The following is a 16,648-nucleotide window of genomic DNA, read 5'->3' on the forward strand; positions in this document are numbered from 1 at the left end:
AAAATTAAGGATTTTACTGTTTTTTGTCTATGACAGCATGGAGATATTAATATTTTAACATGACAAAAATGTTCAAATGCTTCTTACAGCATCATCTAATGTATGTCTCTTGAGATCTTTGTTGTGTGGTGAAAGGAATGGCTGCTAGCACTGGTGAATAGATCTAGGGGGGAAGTTCATCTTTTATTATTATTGGGGTGGATTATGATTCCAATTCTAAGCTATATTTTTGCCTAAAAGTACTTGTGCTTTCTGGAGTGAAGCATTGCCAGTAATGAAAGCAAGGGAGGGGAAATGGCCAAAGTGTCCTGTGTTGAACAATTTCAAAAATGTCAATTCTTCTGCTTGAAAACTATACCTTGATCTGTAGTCTATAGACTAAAATGCATGGACAGTAAAACTGCTCTATGCTTTATAGCAAACAGTCTTCTGAATGAGAGAATTATTTGTGCCATTCCCTCTGTCAGATTCATTTGGTTGCTCCATTTGTTTTGAGAAATTGGAAATTAATATCCTTGAAATAAGTGTTAAATTGTTGTAAATGAATTTAAACAGATTTGACGTGAAACGCAGTGATGTTTTTGTCTTAATTTTATCTTTAGCACTGTTGGAAGAGAAGGATTTCACTCTGTTGAATCTGTTGTTAGCCAGCAGATGAGCCTTAGTATTGGTGATGATAGCACTGGCAGCTGGTCAAATTTAAGTTTTGAAGATGAACATCCTGATGAGAGCAGCAGTTTTCTTCATCTCAGTGACAGGTAACTATAAATATGTTAGCACAGTTATTACTGTTACCTTGGCATGAAGAAACGTGGTATCAAGTGCATGTTTTCTGTGGGGAGATGGGGGAAAGAAGCTTATTTTGTCTTCAATAAGCAATGTGGTTCATATGGAAGTGGCTCTAATGTTGTATTTTGAATTGATGTTTTCCTACAAAATATTTTGTTCACAAATATTGATAATACCTTAAGTGTAAAATAGGTTGTTTATTTTGTCACTTGCATTACAGTTGCATCAAGTAAGACTGTTTGTATGTATAATTTAAATATTTGTAAAAGATGCAGATATTTAAAAATAGCATGTGTAAAATACAGTTTGAAAGTAGTGTTCATTTAGCTCTGCAATTAAAAATTAATATGTTTTATGCAAATTCATTTATTCTTGAGAAGAACAAATGTGCTTCATTTGCACGAGGAGCTTTAAACAGCTGTTTTTAGGGGTTGAATTTATCAGCTATTCTTACTGATGCTGCTTGTGTATTCATGTGTTACTAACCAGGAACTTACAGGTGTGCAGTATTGGAACTTGCCTGTTCAGGATAGTAACATTTTCCACAGAGCTTCGTGCTGAAATTCCAGTGGCTGATTGATAGCCAGCTAAATTAAAACAGGAATTTTAAACATCTGCAACGTTTCTGTTGCCAGAGAAAATTATAGTGAGTTGTTGCCCCAGCTTCTTTATAGGCAAGATATGAGGAGTGAGTTAGCTTAGTTTTGCATTCACTTAAGTAGAATGTTCAACGCTTCAGATGAAAAACAGCAGAAATGGGTGTTGGTTTTGTTTTTTTTTACACTCATGTAATGTGCACATAGATTGTTTGGTACCAAATTGAAACTGATCAAACTGTGGGTTTTTTTTTTTTCCATGTCTGGCTTAAGCAAATATTTTAATCAAACCAATGCTACAATTTCTTACTCGTACAACAAAATCTATGAAAGTAAATATTGCCTGAAAGATATTTTAATAATGCATCATCTGTTGAATGAGTGGAAATAAATTTGACTTACATGGTGGAATTCGGAATATAAGAGAAGAAGAATCAGCATATTGGCAGTTACAAACAGTGAATAAAATAGGAGTTAATTGATGCTGGAGAAAAAAAAAAGATGTAAAGTCTGAACCTGTTATGCCCATGGTGTTTTTACTGTCATTCCCAAGACAGCTTTAAATGGAAAGAAAGTACTTTGTGCAATTTTAAAGACACTTTGTTCATTAGAGGAGGAATGACCTAAATTAGCATGTAACTCAGGGGAGAGGAGACATAATTTAGATGGCAAGGTGTTGACAGAAGAAACAGACATTGCCCACCTAGCTTTACAGGACCAGCTGTGGATTGTTAAGTGCACGTGTATGTGTTTGTGCTGTTGAGTTCTAGCAGGTGGATGTGAAAGGATTGAGGGTTGTGGCTGTGAGCAAAAAGATGTTGTGAGGAGGGGGGTTCTATCACAGAACAAGCTTCAGTAATAATGGTATTAAACAGTGGTATCTCAATCCTAGGAAATAAGGAGTTATGTGGCACAGAGGATTTATTGCTTTTGCATATGTATATATATTCAACATAAACTGTTTAATATAACAAAAGAATAGCATTCAATTATAGAGCATCATCATGCAATTACAGTAGCTAAGTGTAGGGTTTTCTCTAATGTTTTGGGGTTTTTTGTGTGTGTGGTTAGGTCTATCTATTTTAAAAATATTGCACTAATTATGTGTAAGCCACGTCAGTGCCAATTTGAAGCACGTAAGTAAATACTCAGGGGCCCTGGGTAACCTGTGATCTAGCAATGTATGTCCTTGTTCACTGCAGGGGAGTTGGACTAGATTGGCCATCAGAGCTCCCTTCAGATTCTAAGGATTCTATGATTCTATGATATACTTCAAGTAGCTTTGCTCCCTTGACAAAGGGAGCATTTCTTAATATGCATGGCTTTCTTATATGTGAGAAGCTCCCTTCAGTCTTCTTTGTGCCTTTCTTGAAGTAGTAGGTATTATTGGGCCATTTTGTTGTGTCAGTACTTAAAATTGGGTAATACAGGGAGTAGTTATTTGGGTAACCGGGAGTAGTAAGCAAGTTTTTCTTGCAGGGAGCAGAAGCCCTTTCCAGGTTGTTGGCAGTATTTGATGGAAACTGATATTTGAGATTCCTTTAGCCAACAATTTGGAAATTGTATTGATAGTAAGCCTGGAAATTCCATTAATGGTGGCTTAAAGTTGCAGAACACAGGATCAGACTCCTTAGAAAACAACAGGAGGCAACTTGTAACATGTTTCAGGGTGGGAAAAAACTGACATTTTTTTTCATAGAAGCTCTTTTGACAAGGTGCATTCTCTCTTCCTGCATGATCTCAGGTCAGTATAAAAACTGTGTTTCAGTACTTACAGAGGATTAAGCTAGCTGTTAGCAGGGGAGCAAGACAAGTTGGAAAGAATTATCAAAGCACAGTCTGTGTAGTTTTATTTGAATGGAAATGCCAATTAAAGTTCTTTTGTGGCCTTGGTAAAGTGAGTTACTCAGGGGAGTGTTCATACTGTTTGCTTTGCATTTTTTAATGCTGGCAGCTTAAGTTTAGAAATACAGTAGTATTAGGCTTTTTCTCTAGATCATTTACAGGTATAGGCATAGAGTTTTCCAGAATGTGGATCAGAGCTTTCAGATGAGGTTATACTTCAGAACAGAATCCTCCTGCCTTTGACCATGTTGTGTGTGTAATACAAAATCTTGAAGCAGGATGATACAGTTCCTATATACATGATATGACATATGTATAAACAGCTTTTCTTTCTGGTAATTCTTACGGTGATTTGTGTTGAGGGGCAGCATGAAGCCTTATGGAAGCATTTATAATGCCTTTTTCTGTTTATCGCTTGTTCTGTCATTGCAGATCTTTATTTTTGAGACTGACAATGTTTTAAGATGCTGAACTAAAGGTCACATTACCAAAACAAAAACCAAACAAACCAAACCATCTTTTATGTTGCTATTATGTTATAATCACATGGTTAACTACATTGAACATACTGTATCTTCAGACCCAGATTGACCTGTAAAATATATAAACGTATCTTACCAGAACAATGCTATGCATGAGGCCATTCAATTAGGTTGTGAATAGTTTTCCCTTTAGTCTGAGAACTGGGGCACCTTTTACTTCCACTTATATTAACCAGCTACAATTCTCAAAGAGACTGAGCACAGAGTGTTGATACCAGTAAACTGTGTTTAAAATCTCGTTTCTATCTGTGTAATTCAGAACCGAGGTTAATATTAATACTTAATCTGTTCAGTGATAGCCTCAAACAGTAGCTTGAAAAATGTTCTTGACCAGATTTGCATCTCCTATGCAAATCTAACAGGTAATTGAAATATCTTGGTAACTGCCTTTGGTGCTTTTTTTTTTTTTTTTTTTTTTTTTTTTTTGATTTGTGCATTTTAATAGGTTTATTTGCAACTCTAGGGCTGCTTTGATTTATTTGAAAGCTTCTGCTCTCTAATTTTATTTTTTTCCCCTCAGTTAGTATGTGTTCGTACTGCAAGCTTGCTAACCTGCCATTACAGTGTGGAAATTAAATATTTAAAAGTGCTTAAATGCACCCACACTGAGAAGCAAAGGACACTGATAGGTGATGCTGTTACTGACTCTTCTTGAAAGAGATCAATATCTGCCTCTTGAAATGTTCCCTTTCACCATTTATTGTTTTAAATTTTACTATTTGCTGTCAGCAGAATACGTGGAAAAGAGCATTAGTAGTCCCACAAAACTTAGCTAAAGAGCTGCATTAGGCAGGGTTGGAGGTTCATGATCCTTGAGGTCCCTTCCAACCCTGGCCATTCTGTGATTGTGTGCATCTTCTTGCAGTAGTAGTTCTCTAAAATGCTTCATGGTTTGCCCTGCCATCTGTAGTAAGTAATTCAGGCTTCTCATGGTACTGATTGTCTTGAAATTCTATTCTTAGAAAGCTTCCAGACATGTTCTAGGAGAGGTGTGAAATTGGAAAACTCAATCTTACATGCAAGCACAAAGCTAACAAGTTGCTAACAGTAGTGCCTAAAACATATCAGTGTAAGGGCACCCTCAGTTGTTTCAGTTCTTCACACTGAACATAGTCATGGAATAAATGCACTGTTTGTGAACTGTGAGTTAATTTTTTTTGTCTTATTTCCTCTTATAAAAAGCAAGCTGGAGATCAGTATTCAGAATTTATTTAAATAAAAAAAAAGCTTTTCTCATTTTTATTTCTTTTTTCCCCCTGAGAATTCTGGTTCAGCAGTGAACTCCAACAGCTGGATGAGCTTTTGGAACGAGAGGAGAGGAATTAATTTGTGCAATTGTCTCCACAATGTATAATTTTATGAACTTTTAGTTAGCTTTTAAGCAAACATTGTATTTGTAATCCAGATTCCAGCATGTAATCACTGAAATTTTTGAGCTTGTGTAAGTGACAAATAATCTGGTTTGGCCTAAAGACAGAATTACTATTAGCATTGATCTGGAAAATTAATGAGTACAAATTAATACTTTCACCTGTATACAGAAGTTTGCCAGTTTTGCATTATAACACAAATCGTTGCTCTGAATGTTTCTGACAGTCATGTCTGTACTCTATTCCAGTAAGCATATTTAGGAAGTTTCAGTGTTCTTGTGTTAAATGCCTTGACAAAACAGCTCTGAGGAAAACCAAGGTTCAAGATTGAGCTATTGTTCTTCTCTAGTTCAGCTGTGTTCTCTTCTTCTCCTGGCAGTAATGGTAACAGCAGTAGCTGGAGCAGTCTTGGTTTAGAAGGGGATATGTATGAGGAGAATTTATCCTTTCCAACATCAGACAGGTTGGTTGAGTTGAGAATATAAACCAGATGGGATCCTTATAATTAATGCATGTAATCATCATTTTGGAAAGTAAGAATATGGCACTTTTTTAATGCTTTTATGTTATTTGCTCTTTTCACGCCTAATCACAGTATGATTTCTTTCATTAATTAATCCACACTGAATGGTTAAACTTTGCTGTGCTAAACTGGTGAATGTGCTCTGCTTGCAAAATGAAAGGTCCCACTTATGCATGTTCTTGCTTGCGGTTCACAAGTCTTTAGATTTACTTTTGTACTAGAGCTTGCTTCCTACAGGATTTCTGTTTCTCATTTAGCTTGTGGAAACTTTCAAAATTTCTTGGTAAATGATATTTGTAGAAAATTTAACATGCAGCTCTGCATAATCTATAGCTGTTCATACATGTGATATAAGATATCTCAACTTTTTTTTGCATATGAAGCAAACCTGTCCTCTTCAATATTAACAAGTTTTCATCCTATTTTAAAAGATCTCTTTACAAGTTTCTTGCCTTTTCTCTCTTTTCCTAAGAGTAAATCTCATGAACTTGATGACAGATACATTTCCGACATGAAATGGTGTGAGAAGCAAAGCTTTTCATTGTCTTTTCTTAAATCTTCTATGATCTTCCTGTCTTTGCTGTTTGATCTTCAATGCAGTCTTAGGATTGACTATATTTCTTCTGTGTATATTGTTTTAATATTTTTGTTACACTTTTAAAATACAGTGATGGAACAGAAGACAAAGATGAGGATTCCAAGGATGGTGTAGAAGGTAATCTCGATTCCAGAAATTATTGCTGTACTTATTTTTGTGTTAATTCTTTGCTTTTGTAATCTGCTAAATAACCCTGTTATCCCTGTAGATCATTATGATGACATTAGTGTCATTTAAGTGTCAGAATGTGTTCCTAGATTAATATTTTGAGAGAGCGCATCTGAGAAATGCTAGTCTCTGATTTTTTAGAAAACACACATAATTAACAATGAAAGATAGTGAAGTGTGATCAGCTCCTTGAATGTGTGAATTAGTGAGGTATATAAATTAAGATCTGTACAGAATCTTGTTAAAACTTTCTGCTTCTTGGAGAACTCTGAACTTGGTTCAGTCTGAGCGAGGTACAAAAGGTTATTAACTCGCTACCTTCTGTGTTTTGGTCTTTCGCTATGAGGTTGAGAAAATGCAAGTTACCATTGTTCTTTTTCTGTACTCAACTTGAAGAAAAAAAATAAATTCATTTAATGTCTATATTTTTTTTTTTAACATTAGGTTTGGAGCAAGTAAAAAAGACTTTAGCCATATTAAATATTGACCTGGAACCAAATCTAGTGGACCCCCAGCTCAGAGCAGCACTCCAGTGGCTAGCAGCTTCTGAAACAGAGGTGGCTGATCTGCACTTTCACGACACTGCTACAAGGGAATTTGTCTTAGTAAGTTGTTGAGCTTGGTGGACTTCGGGAGAGGGAAGAATGTGATGAGATTTGTGGGGTTTGCTTTATTTTTATTTGCAATATCAGCCTTTTCTACTTTTCCACCCACTAATAAAGAGATATTTGCTGGCAAGAAAAGTCATTATTTAAATCCTGATTGCTCAAAGTGGTACAGGCTGTTTAGTCTGTGCATGTACAGTGAATAACAGTGCATTAATCAAAGCTGAGTTACCTTGTCTCACGAGTCGTTTTACTCGGCTTATTCCAAAGAAAGGTACAGTTTCTGTTCAGTGAAAAATGTACTTTTTAAATGTACATTTTTAAATGTAGTGTTTAATTGTATGCAAACTAAATCTCATTTTTGAGAACTTGCTTGTGCAAGTAGTTTTCTAAGGTTATAGTGTGATGTTCATCCTCAAGTTTTTATGCCAGCAAATGCACATTTTCTTATCATAATTAAGTTATGAAGTTTAGATTCTTTTTTAGAAGCAACTGCAATCAAAACTGTTAAGAAAAGGCATTGAATGAGGCTGTTTTGGTTTTAGAGATTGATGTGACTACAGAGAAAGCTGAATTTAATACAAGAGGCTTCAGTAAAGCACGTCTCATAGGGGAGGGACAAATGTTTGGTGTATCTAATGACTTGAGGATATTTACATCACAAATGCAACAGAAACATTTTATTTTGATAAAATCTTTTTTTTTTTTTTTTTTTTTACTTCATGTGATTACACACTAAACTGCATTCAATAATCCAGCATTTATTACATGACCTATTTTTGTTAATTTTCTACTAAGAAACTGTTTTTAGCTATATCCAGTTGATTTAGTTAGTTCCTTGATGTGAATGAGCTTTGCTTTAGTGGCTATTGTTCTGACTTACTGCATAGCTTTTGCTGAAGATCTATCCATCCTTGACCAACGTGAGCTATGACATTGCAAACACAGGCAGAGTAGTGGTGGGATCCACGAGTGTTAGTGGTTATCTTATTTTCCATGTCTTTGTCCTGTACCTTACATGGAAACATACCATGTGGAACAGCAACAAAAAAAAAAGATGGCAGATGTGGCTCTGAGCAGCCTGATCCAGTGTTTGGCAACCCTGCACATAGCAGGAGGGTTGAATCTAGGTGATCATTGTGGTCCTTTTCAATCCATGGGCATTCTATGATTCTGTGTCTCTTCCTCTTACTTCTTTTGCAGGCTTTTTACTTGGCTAGAGGCTAAAGTTGCAGTGCTATCTTTAAACTGATGCCTAAAGATGCATAAGAGATATATTATAGCTATTAAGAGAATATGATGAGAAAAGTGCTGTGGAAAATAACTGTCTAATGTGTCTTTTTGTAGTAAAAATTTTGCTTCTTGACAAGTGATACTTAGCTGACACCAAAAGATAAAATTACATCTTCAGACAAATGATCACCATGCAATGCTGAAAACATTTGTTTGCTTTTAAATAATCAATGATTTAAAAGCAAATAATCATTGATTATTTAAAAGCACTAGGTTTTACATATTCATCATTAGTTCTCCAAATGTAGTTATGTTAAGATCAACTGAAACACTGTTTTTCCTTTCGTGCTCAGGGAAGGGTTACCTGTTTTTATTCTGTTTCTTTTCTCAGTAACACTGTTTATCTACAGACTTGTGTCCAGTTTATGTCTAGTTGCCAAATCCAGAATGTCACCTGTTATGTCAGCCAGACTCAGCATCCTTCTCTGTTTCTTTGGTTTGGAACGAAAATACAGAACTCTGAGCATTGTCTCTTTTTGAATTATCCAGTATAGGAAAGATTAGGACACGTAGTTTTTGAAATTAATTTGATTTTAATTGTCAATTTATAAGTTCAGAGAACGAAACCTTTCTAGAAGGATACTTGTAAATGTAATAAGAATGTTCTTCTGAAAAGCCCCTGTGTTCTTTTAGGATTATATTGGATAGAAACGAGATATTTAGCAGTACAGTACAAGAAGTCTTGTACTTAGTCTCAGGCTGATGTTGATGATCTGGCCCAAACTGAGGTTCTTAAATTGGAAATAGTCGTTCTCTGTTCTGTCACTGGTAGAACTAGATGCACCTCCAGAGGGCACTGTAGCCCAGCAGAAAACTAAACTGACTTCTGCTTTCAGATGTCTTCCCCAACTAAATTGACCTCTATGTATAATCTCGAAGTCAGCGCTGTGGTTTTGATAATCTCAGAGCTACTTTGGTAAGGTACCACAGTTACATAAGGAATAAACCTGGGCTTTTAAAATCACACTGAAAACAGTAATTTTCACTTTAAGCAGTTGGAAGTTTCAGGAAGGGAGGAGAGGCAAATGTTAGCTGATCAGAGCAGGATAATAAGCCACTGATGTTTTGTGGCTGTATAAAAGATAAAAATATACCATGCCTGCTATATGCTGGTAGTTACTAGCTGAAACTGGATATGAACTCTTGAGAGTTCGCACTATACTCAGCAAGGCAGAAAAGTTGATTACCTGTATATGAAACAAAATATGTTAGTTAGCTGCTATAATGAAAGGCTAGTGAATTAGACAAATCTTGGGGGAAAAAAATTCAAGAAGATCTGGCAGCATGGATGTGCAAGTGCCTTGATTTAAAAAAAAAAAAAAAAAAGCAAAAAAAAAGCATATAATTTTTAATCAGAGCATATCTAACTGTTCTAGGATTTCTGGTGTCTGTATTGAGTCAACTCAGTTGATTCTCATATGTGACAGTAGGAAGCAGCAGTCATAAAGAAAATATGGGATTGAACTTTGAACTCAATTAAAACACAAAGATAAGCAAAGCTAGGTGACAGCTCTCATATTTAGTGTGATGATGTATTTTTCCTTAGACAGAAACTTTAAACTGTATTTGCCTAAGTACATCTTTGGACTTCAGCCAAACTTCTCTCTGGCGTAAGAAAAATTATCCTTCTTTTATAAACCATTTACAAAATTGCCTCTTGTAGCCCATAAAACTCTTGTTTGCTGTGCTGTATTTTAAAATTTACAAATAATTCATGGAAGTAACTTCAGAGTTCTGTCTCCCTCTTATGTAGAATGTGTTCGTTTATTTATTTTTTAACTAAAGAAATTTCTGCATTCAGTATATGTTCTGCTCATTCAAGATAACCTGTACTCAGAAGTTAACTGTTTTGTACAGGTTTTTAGTGCTGGGCTGGTTACAGCTGAAAATGCAGACTGAAATGTTCAGCATTCACACTCTGCCTGACAGTTCTATCACCTGTCTCTTTGCAGTCTGAACATCACGCTTAGGTGAAGAAATAGGGAAAAGTTGTCTCACTCTTCTTTTTTTTCCCTAGAATTTTCATACTTGAGTTTGACAGGTCACAGGAAAAAAAAAAAAAAAAAAACCCTCTATAAATGTTTAATTTGGTAACCGTGAAGATATTTTGCTGAATGACTTTTTAAAACTTAATAGAGAGCAGCAAAATTCTGTGGCTCCAGGAGATACGTAAAGTGTATGTCTAAATTGTTGTTAAATGCAGCATTGGCGGTTATGCTGAAAGCCACCAAGAATATATATTTTTTTTTAAAGTAAAGATTTCTTAGTTCTGGGCAAGTGACAAATTCACTGCATCTTAGGGGTAGGCATCTTGACATGTAGGCAAAGGAAATTTCATGCTTGGGCTCCTGGATGAAAAAAAATGTTTTCAGCTACACTGATCTCCTTCACCTTTTCCTCTTCTCCAAGATGCTATAATTTCCTAACTCTGAAGGCGCTGTTTCCGTTGAGGGTAGCATCTGTGCCACCCAAACCACACTATATGTTGTGAAAGGAAAATCCACATCCTTTTATTAAGACTGAGTTTTGTCTTTTTTTATGTGCGTTATTGGCATGGGAGGGGTGGCAAACGTCTTAACCTTGTGTTCGGAATTTCCTGTTTTCTGCAGTCTTGATGAACCACAGCCTTCATACCTATGGCACCAGATCATTTGAAAATGTCACTCCCTCCAGAAGAAACTGTTGTGAAAAGCGCTTGATCCTTGAGGAAGTTTTTGTTTTTGTAGATGTGGGAATAATGATGAACTTGTTACAACTGATCTCTTATGAGCTAATGTTTCAAGAATAACTTCTGTAACTGTTAATCAGGATGTGCTGGTCAAAATATTTTGTTTTGTGTTTCTCCCATATCCCCTTTAGCTTTCCAGAAGACTGCGTGAAAGAGATTGGAAAGTGGGAGATCTCTTGCAAGCAGTGTTGAAGTACTGTGAAATGCTAGAGAAGGCATCCGATGGAGAACAAGCCTTTAATAAGTCTTTGGTTGGGTGGCTCCTGGATAATGCCTGAAAAAGTCCAAAGATGCACCACTCCTCGCTTCATTCCCCTTTCAAAAGGAGATAGGAAGAACGTAGATAAATAATGTAAAATTCAATTAATGAATGTTCAAGTAATTGTCAGCATTTAAAAGACTGAGGTGAAAGTCAAAGTATCTGTGCTGTGCTTTGTGATACTGTGCACATGATATGTTTATTCAGTCCATAATCAGCACTGTCCACCCATGCATAACTTGTATTTACTGCTGTGTTCAGACCGTTGAGATAGTTATGAAAAAGTACCTTGTCTATGATAGTAGCTCAGAGCAGACAGTCTCAGGCATGACGTTGAAGTTTCCCACTGCACCAGGATTGCTCTTTACCATTTGTGTCTGTTCTGTATTCACGGTGGGACTATGAACACTTGTGTTCTGGAAAAACCTCTTCTCATAGTCTGCAGCAGGATTTTCCAGAAGAATTGTCATTCTTGGTCAAGTGTTAAGTGCACAAGGGCAGAAATATCAGGAGGAAAATGGACTTGCCCAGGCAGACCCTTACTGAAGTCTGCCTTCATAGCTGCCTTTCTCAATTTGAATTTTCAAAGATGTGAGAGTCTGCTCTGAAATTGAAGTGCAAATACTTGTTTCCTTTTGTTGATTATAGAGCTGGTAAGTTCAGGTAGAAGGACAGTCTGAGCAGCTGAGCATAACTTCTTAAAAACGAGGCAGAGTTTCTTGAAGTTTGCAGTCAGGTTTAAATTGCTAAATTTCTTACTGAAGTTTCTTGTACCAAAATACTTGTATAACATTGATTTCATGTCTGAAGAATTTGTATGTTAGTCTTTGTTATGGTTTAATCCTAATAGCAGCTCAGCTCCACACAGCTGCTTGCTCACTGCCCCTCACAGTGTGACAGCAAAGAAACTTGGAAAGGTGAAAGTGTTAAGAAGTCATGGCTTGAGATAAAGACAGCTGCAGCAAAAGCTGCCCTTGCAAGCAAAGCAAAGTCAGGGCTCTCATACGTAATGGGTGCTTGGGAAGACAACACCAAATGCCACCCTCCCTGCCATTCCATCTTCCATTGCTGAGCATAACACCACATGGTGTGGAATATCTCTTTGGTTAATGTATTAGCTGTCCTGGCTATGTCCCTGATCAGCATCTTGTGCCCCTTAGCTCCTCACTGGCAGGTCATCTTCAGAAGCTGAAATGGCCACAGCTCTGTTAGCACTGCTCTGCAGCAACTAAAATATCAATGTGCTGTCAATATTATTTTCATCACAAGTCCAAAACATAGCACCATACAAACCTCTGTGAAGAAAATTAATTCAAGCCAAAGCTGGGAGAGTCTCACATACAGAGTAGCAAATGGAATCTTTTTTTTTTCTCTGAGAATTGTGGCCATCTTTTTGACCAGTCTAATTCTTTACTTCTTACCTTCCATACATGAGTTTTCTTTTCAGTAATAAAGAGAATTTTGTTACTTGCTGAGCACTTAAGTGTTAGCATGGAAAACTCATTAAAATAGAAAGGAGAAATTTATTGCAAATTGATTTTTCATTTTTCTTAACTACCTTTGCTGAATATTTTTTTAAAGGCGCTTTTAATCAAGTCTTTTTAGCAATCTAATCATGTTTCTTACCAGTACTGCTGACTTGCCTTTTTGTCTGAAGGAAAGTCTGGATCTTTACATATCCTGTCGTATGAGAATGCTTTTGGGGTTTGCTTTTTTGTTTTTATGCATTCTTTTTTAGAAAAAGGCACTTGGTAGTAATTACAAGGCTGCCACCTCAACATTCATATCACTTGAAAGCAAACCGTGGTGTTTCACTTAGTTTGGGTGAACAAAAGAATCTTAATGGCTTTCTCAAGGAAAAACACACTGTTGGTATGTCATGCATTTCAGGGTGTGATCCCAAATGAAAAGAAATGGATGTCTTTAAACCTGTTCATGAGTTATAGTGCAATATGTACAATTCTGATTCCTCGTGTCCTAAATTGCTATAAAGTGTCACACTGGTAAGACCACTTTTCTTGCAGTGTCTTTGTGTGTCAGGAAGGCATTCCACTAGTCAGTATAGATCTTTTTACAGAGACCTGGTTTAGTTTAGTTTTCATCTGTCATCTGGTTTTCAAAAGGGACCCTGTCTTGGATCTCAAAGTTTACCTTTCAAACTGAGTTAGGTTTATATATGCATGTGTGTGTTCACACATGTGCATGCACACACAACTAGATATGTTGATGTATCTATATTATGTATTAGATCTCACCTGTATGAATTTACAACATAAATTTTTATTGCTAACTTAAAGTTGTGTTATTCTCAGAGTTTATTACCTCATGTGACGCATCATTTCGCTGACTGAGAGATCTGTATGTGCCGTATGACAAAGACCAAAAAAAACAACACTACAGGCTCTTTGGCTCCTTTATAGGTAATACAATGCTAAGTTACAGGAGTCAGCTTTCTCTAGAATGCAAAGAGGGGAGAAAAAAACTATTATTTCTTTATGTGGGAGATGGCCTAGTAATGAATACATGTGAAGGGCTATATGAATTTTTCTTTCTATTTTTGTGTTCTCCCTCTCTCCCCATTTTCCTTTCCTTTTTTCAGACTTTGAGAACGTTGACTTTCAGGTTCATTCCAGACAAAAGTTTTGAACCATTCTGTGGCCGTAACATCTTCCTTTCAACAAAGTAATAATGAACTTGCAAAATTAAAATGTCAAGAAAATAAAACACAAAAACCAATGCCTGAGAACTAAATTTGCTCTGGCTTTTGATATTCCCATAGAAGTGAATTTTCAGGACGTGAGGATACAATAATGCTAGTACAGTGTTTCAGCACATCAAAAACCGAGCTGAAAATGATATTGAAGATGTTGTACATGTGCAGACCTGTTGGTAGACTTCAACACACAGAACAGGGGAAAAAAAATCCAGGAAAACAGGAAACTCATCAGTTTGGTATGTTGGCTTTTATAAAATTGATGATTTTAGAAGAATTTTAATGCAAGATTAAGAGTTTATGCAGCTCCCAAAGCTTCCAGCTATTCAAGAAGTCAAGTGAACAGTAGTTGTGCTATAAATTAAGTCTTTGTTTCGGACTGGATGCAGTGCATTGCTCCATTGACTGATGTTAAGGATGACATTGATTTATTAGTCTGTAAGAAAAGGAGCAATTTCCAAATTAACACAAGGAGAAAAGTTACAAAACACTTCATTTTTAATTTTTAGAAAAGTAAAACCACAGTTTTCTACACAAGTTGTTTTGAATTTGTGTTCTGGATGCTTTTTTTTTTTTTTTTTTTTTATAACTGAAATTGAAATCAAACCAGCCTTGCAAAATTATTATTTAACCATTTTAATAGCTGTTGCAGAATTCTTCCTTTGATTATATCTAACTGGTGCTGTCTGTTACATTACTTGTGATACATACATAGGTGTTGTTTTCTGCAGTGAGTCTTATATAATGCTTTTACTGAGTTTATTTAAAACTCCTGACCACGAATACGGAAGTGTAAGTGAAAACTGTAACAATACAGAGGACTACATTTTGGCCCATTTAAAGCAGACAAATGTGCAATGAAATATAGTTTGTTTCATCTTGCAGATTTTTCTGCATGGGAAACTCAGTAATGTAATTTTAAATTGAAGAATATATATATATTCTTCATATATATTGTGTGTGTGTATATATATATATATATATATATATATATACAATGATGTCACCATTCCAGAAAGCACCCTCTCTTAAATGCTACATAAATACATGTGGTGTTCTGAAAAATGGAAGTGCTTTCATGTTTTGTGAGATACCATAGGGAGGAAAAAAAAGTGAAAATAATCCCTCTATAAATTAACAATTAAAAGTGTCCATATTTAAAACAAATGTAAGCATTTGGAGCGGGGTACATAAATAATACATAAGCACATATAAAAACCAAACCCGTATGCTAAAATTAAAGAAGACCTACTGTTTCAAATTGAGGATGTGAAAAATGAGTCAACGCCACGAATTTGAATGCGATTTGCATAGTATTTTTCTTCTTGAGTTTAAAATGACTGTGTAAACTTGAAGAAAAAAATAATATTAAAAAAAAAACAACAAAAAGGTGAACCTAACAACCCACATTCCGAGACTGATCAGGTCTCCCCAAAACGGTACCAGATTTTAAACGTTATGTTTTCTAATGTTATTTTATCTAGGACCTTTTCTATTAGGAGTTGCATCCTGTTGGAGATGGGAACACGGTAAATATAAACACTGTCACCAGCGGAAAAAAACAGCTTTACAGAGGTGACCTGCAAAGAAAAAGACAAGATTTGGGACTGATTTTAATGTAAGAATTAGTGGCTTTTCAACAAGAGCCACTACTGTCAAGCATTTGACTGTCAAGTACTTTAGCTCTGAAGAGACAAGTACAGAGCCCAGCCACTGTAGTCACTTTATTTTATACCATCTTTGTACATTCCTGTTGTATAGCTGGAGTCGTAGTTTTAGAGGGTCTTTGTTCTGTTGTAATGTCTGAATAGTATTTAATACTAAAATTTATTATAATTTGCTGGAACTGCTGCTTATTTGTGCAGTGTTAAGATAGTTCGCAGCCCAGTTAGTGATGCAATTGTACACCAAAAGCAGTTTGAATAACTATAAATGTTTATGTAACTGTACTCAATGAATATGAAGGTCTCGTATAACGGTGATGAGTTTTGCCATTTTAATAATTTAACTATATTCAGTTTTCAGATTATAAACTCCAGGTTGCACTAAATTTGTCCTTGTTTTAGCAGTGGCTTAAAATAAAACACGTTTCACTGGCTTTGAGAGAGCTGTCATTTCTTGTGAGTTCATTCAACGTTACTTTTCAGTTTACAAAGCTAAGATTGGTCCTACTCCGTGTTGTGTGAGGGCACTTGAATGGCATAACAAACAGTGCTAATGCAGCAGGAGATGGCATCATTCTTACAGGATTGAATTGCTCTCTGCAAAGAATTCAAGAGCACCATTTTGCTGTCTTTTAGGTTGAGAGCTAAGCCTGAAGTTCCAGTCACATAAAGTATATCATTGCATGAATTCTGTTAGGAGATATTAAGCAAGAAATGAACTGTAATATCTCAAAGTAAGCTGAATGAATAACCAGTCTGTGTCATCTAGCCTGAAAGCTAGGTCAGGAAGCATGGCCTGATAATTCCATGTGGGTTGAGGATGGTCTTGGCACACGCACAGTTTCTGGGGAACCAGAGTAACAGCCAGCTTTGAAGTCTTCTTAATGCAAGAATGTGCTGCTGATGAAAATGTGTGGAACACGAGTTTTTGTGGGCTTATTGAAAGCATTCAAAC

At 35.9% G+C, this 16,648-nt stretch overlaps 1 protein-coding gene across 3 annotated transcripts in view; it reads left to right on the top strand.

Annotated features, from left to right (window-relative positions):
• Positions 1-16,127, top strand: part of AKAP11 (A-kinase anchoring protein 11) — a 38,603-nt gene extending 22,476 nt beyond the window's left edge. For 2 of the 3 annotated variants that reach the window (XM_048944875.1, XM_048944884.1), the window contains exons 8-12: positions 603-758; positions 5,522-5,605; positions 6,334-6,380; positions 6,876-7,036; positions 11,189-16,127. In XM_048944875.1, coding sequence (XP_048800832.1) covers positions 603-758; positions 5,522-5,605; positions 6,334-6,380; positions 6,876-7,036; positions 11,189-11,335 — 595 coding nt within the window. In that variant the 3' untranslated portion in view covers positions 11,336-16,127. The remainder of the gene's footprint in view (positions 1-602; positions 759-5,521; positions 5,606-6,333; positions 6,381-6,875; positions 7,037-11,188) is intronic. The other variant, XM_048944893.1, reaches the window with a different exon arrangement.
• The last annotated feature ends 521 nt before the right edge of the window (positions 16,128-16,648 follow it).

Source organism: Lagopus muta, chromosome 1 (assembly GCF_023343835.1).
Source record: "Lagopus muta isolate bLagMut1 chromosome 1, bLagMut1 primary, whole genome shotgun sequence".
NCBI lineage: Eukaryota > Metazoa > Chordata > Aves > Galliformes > Phasianidae > Lagopus > Lagopus muta.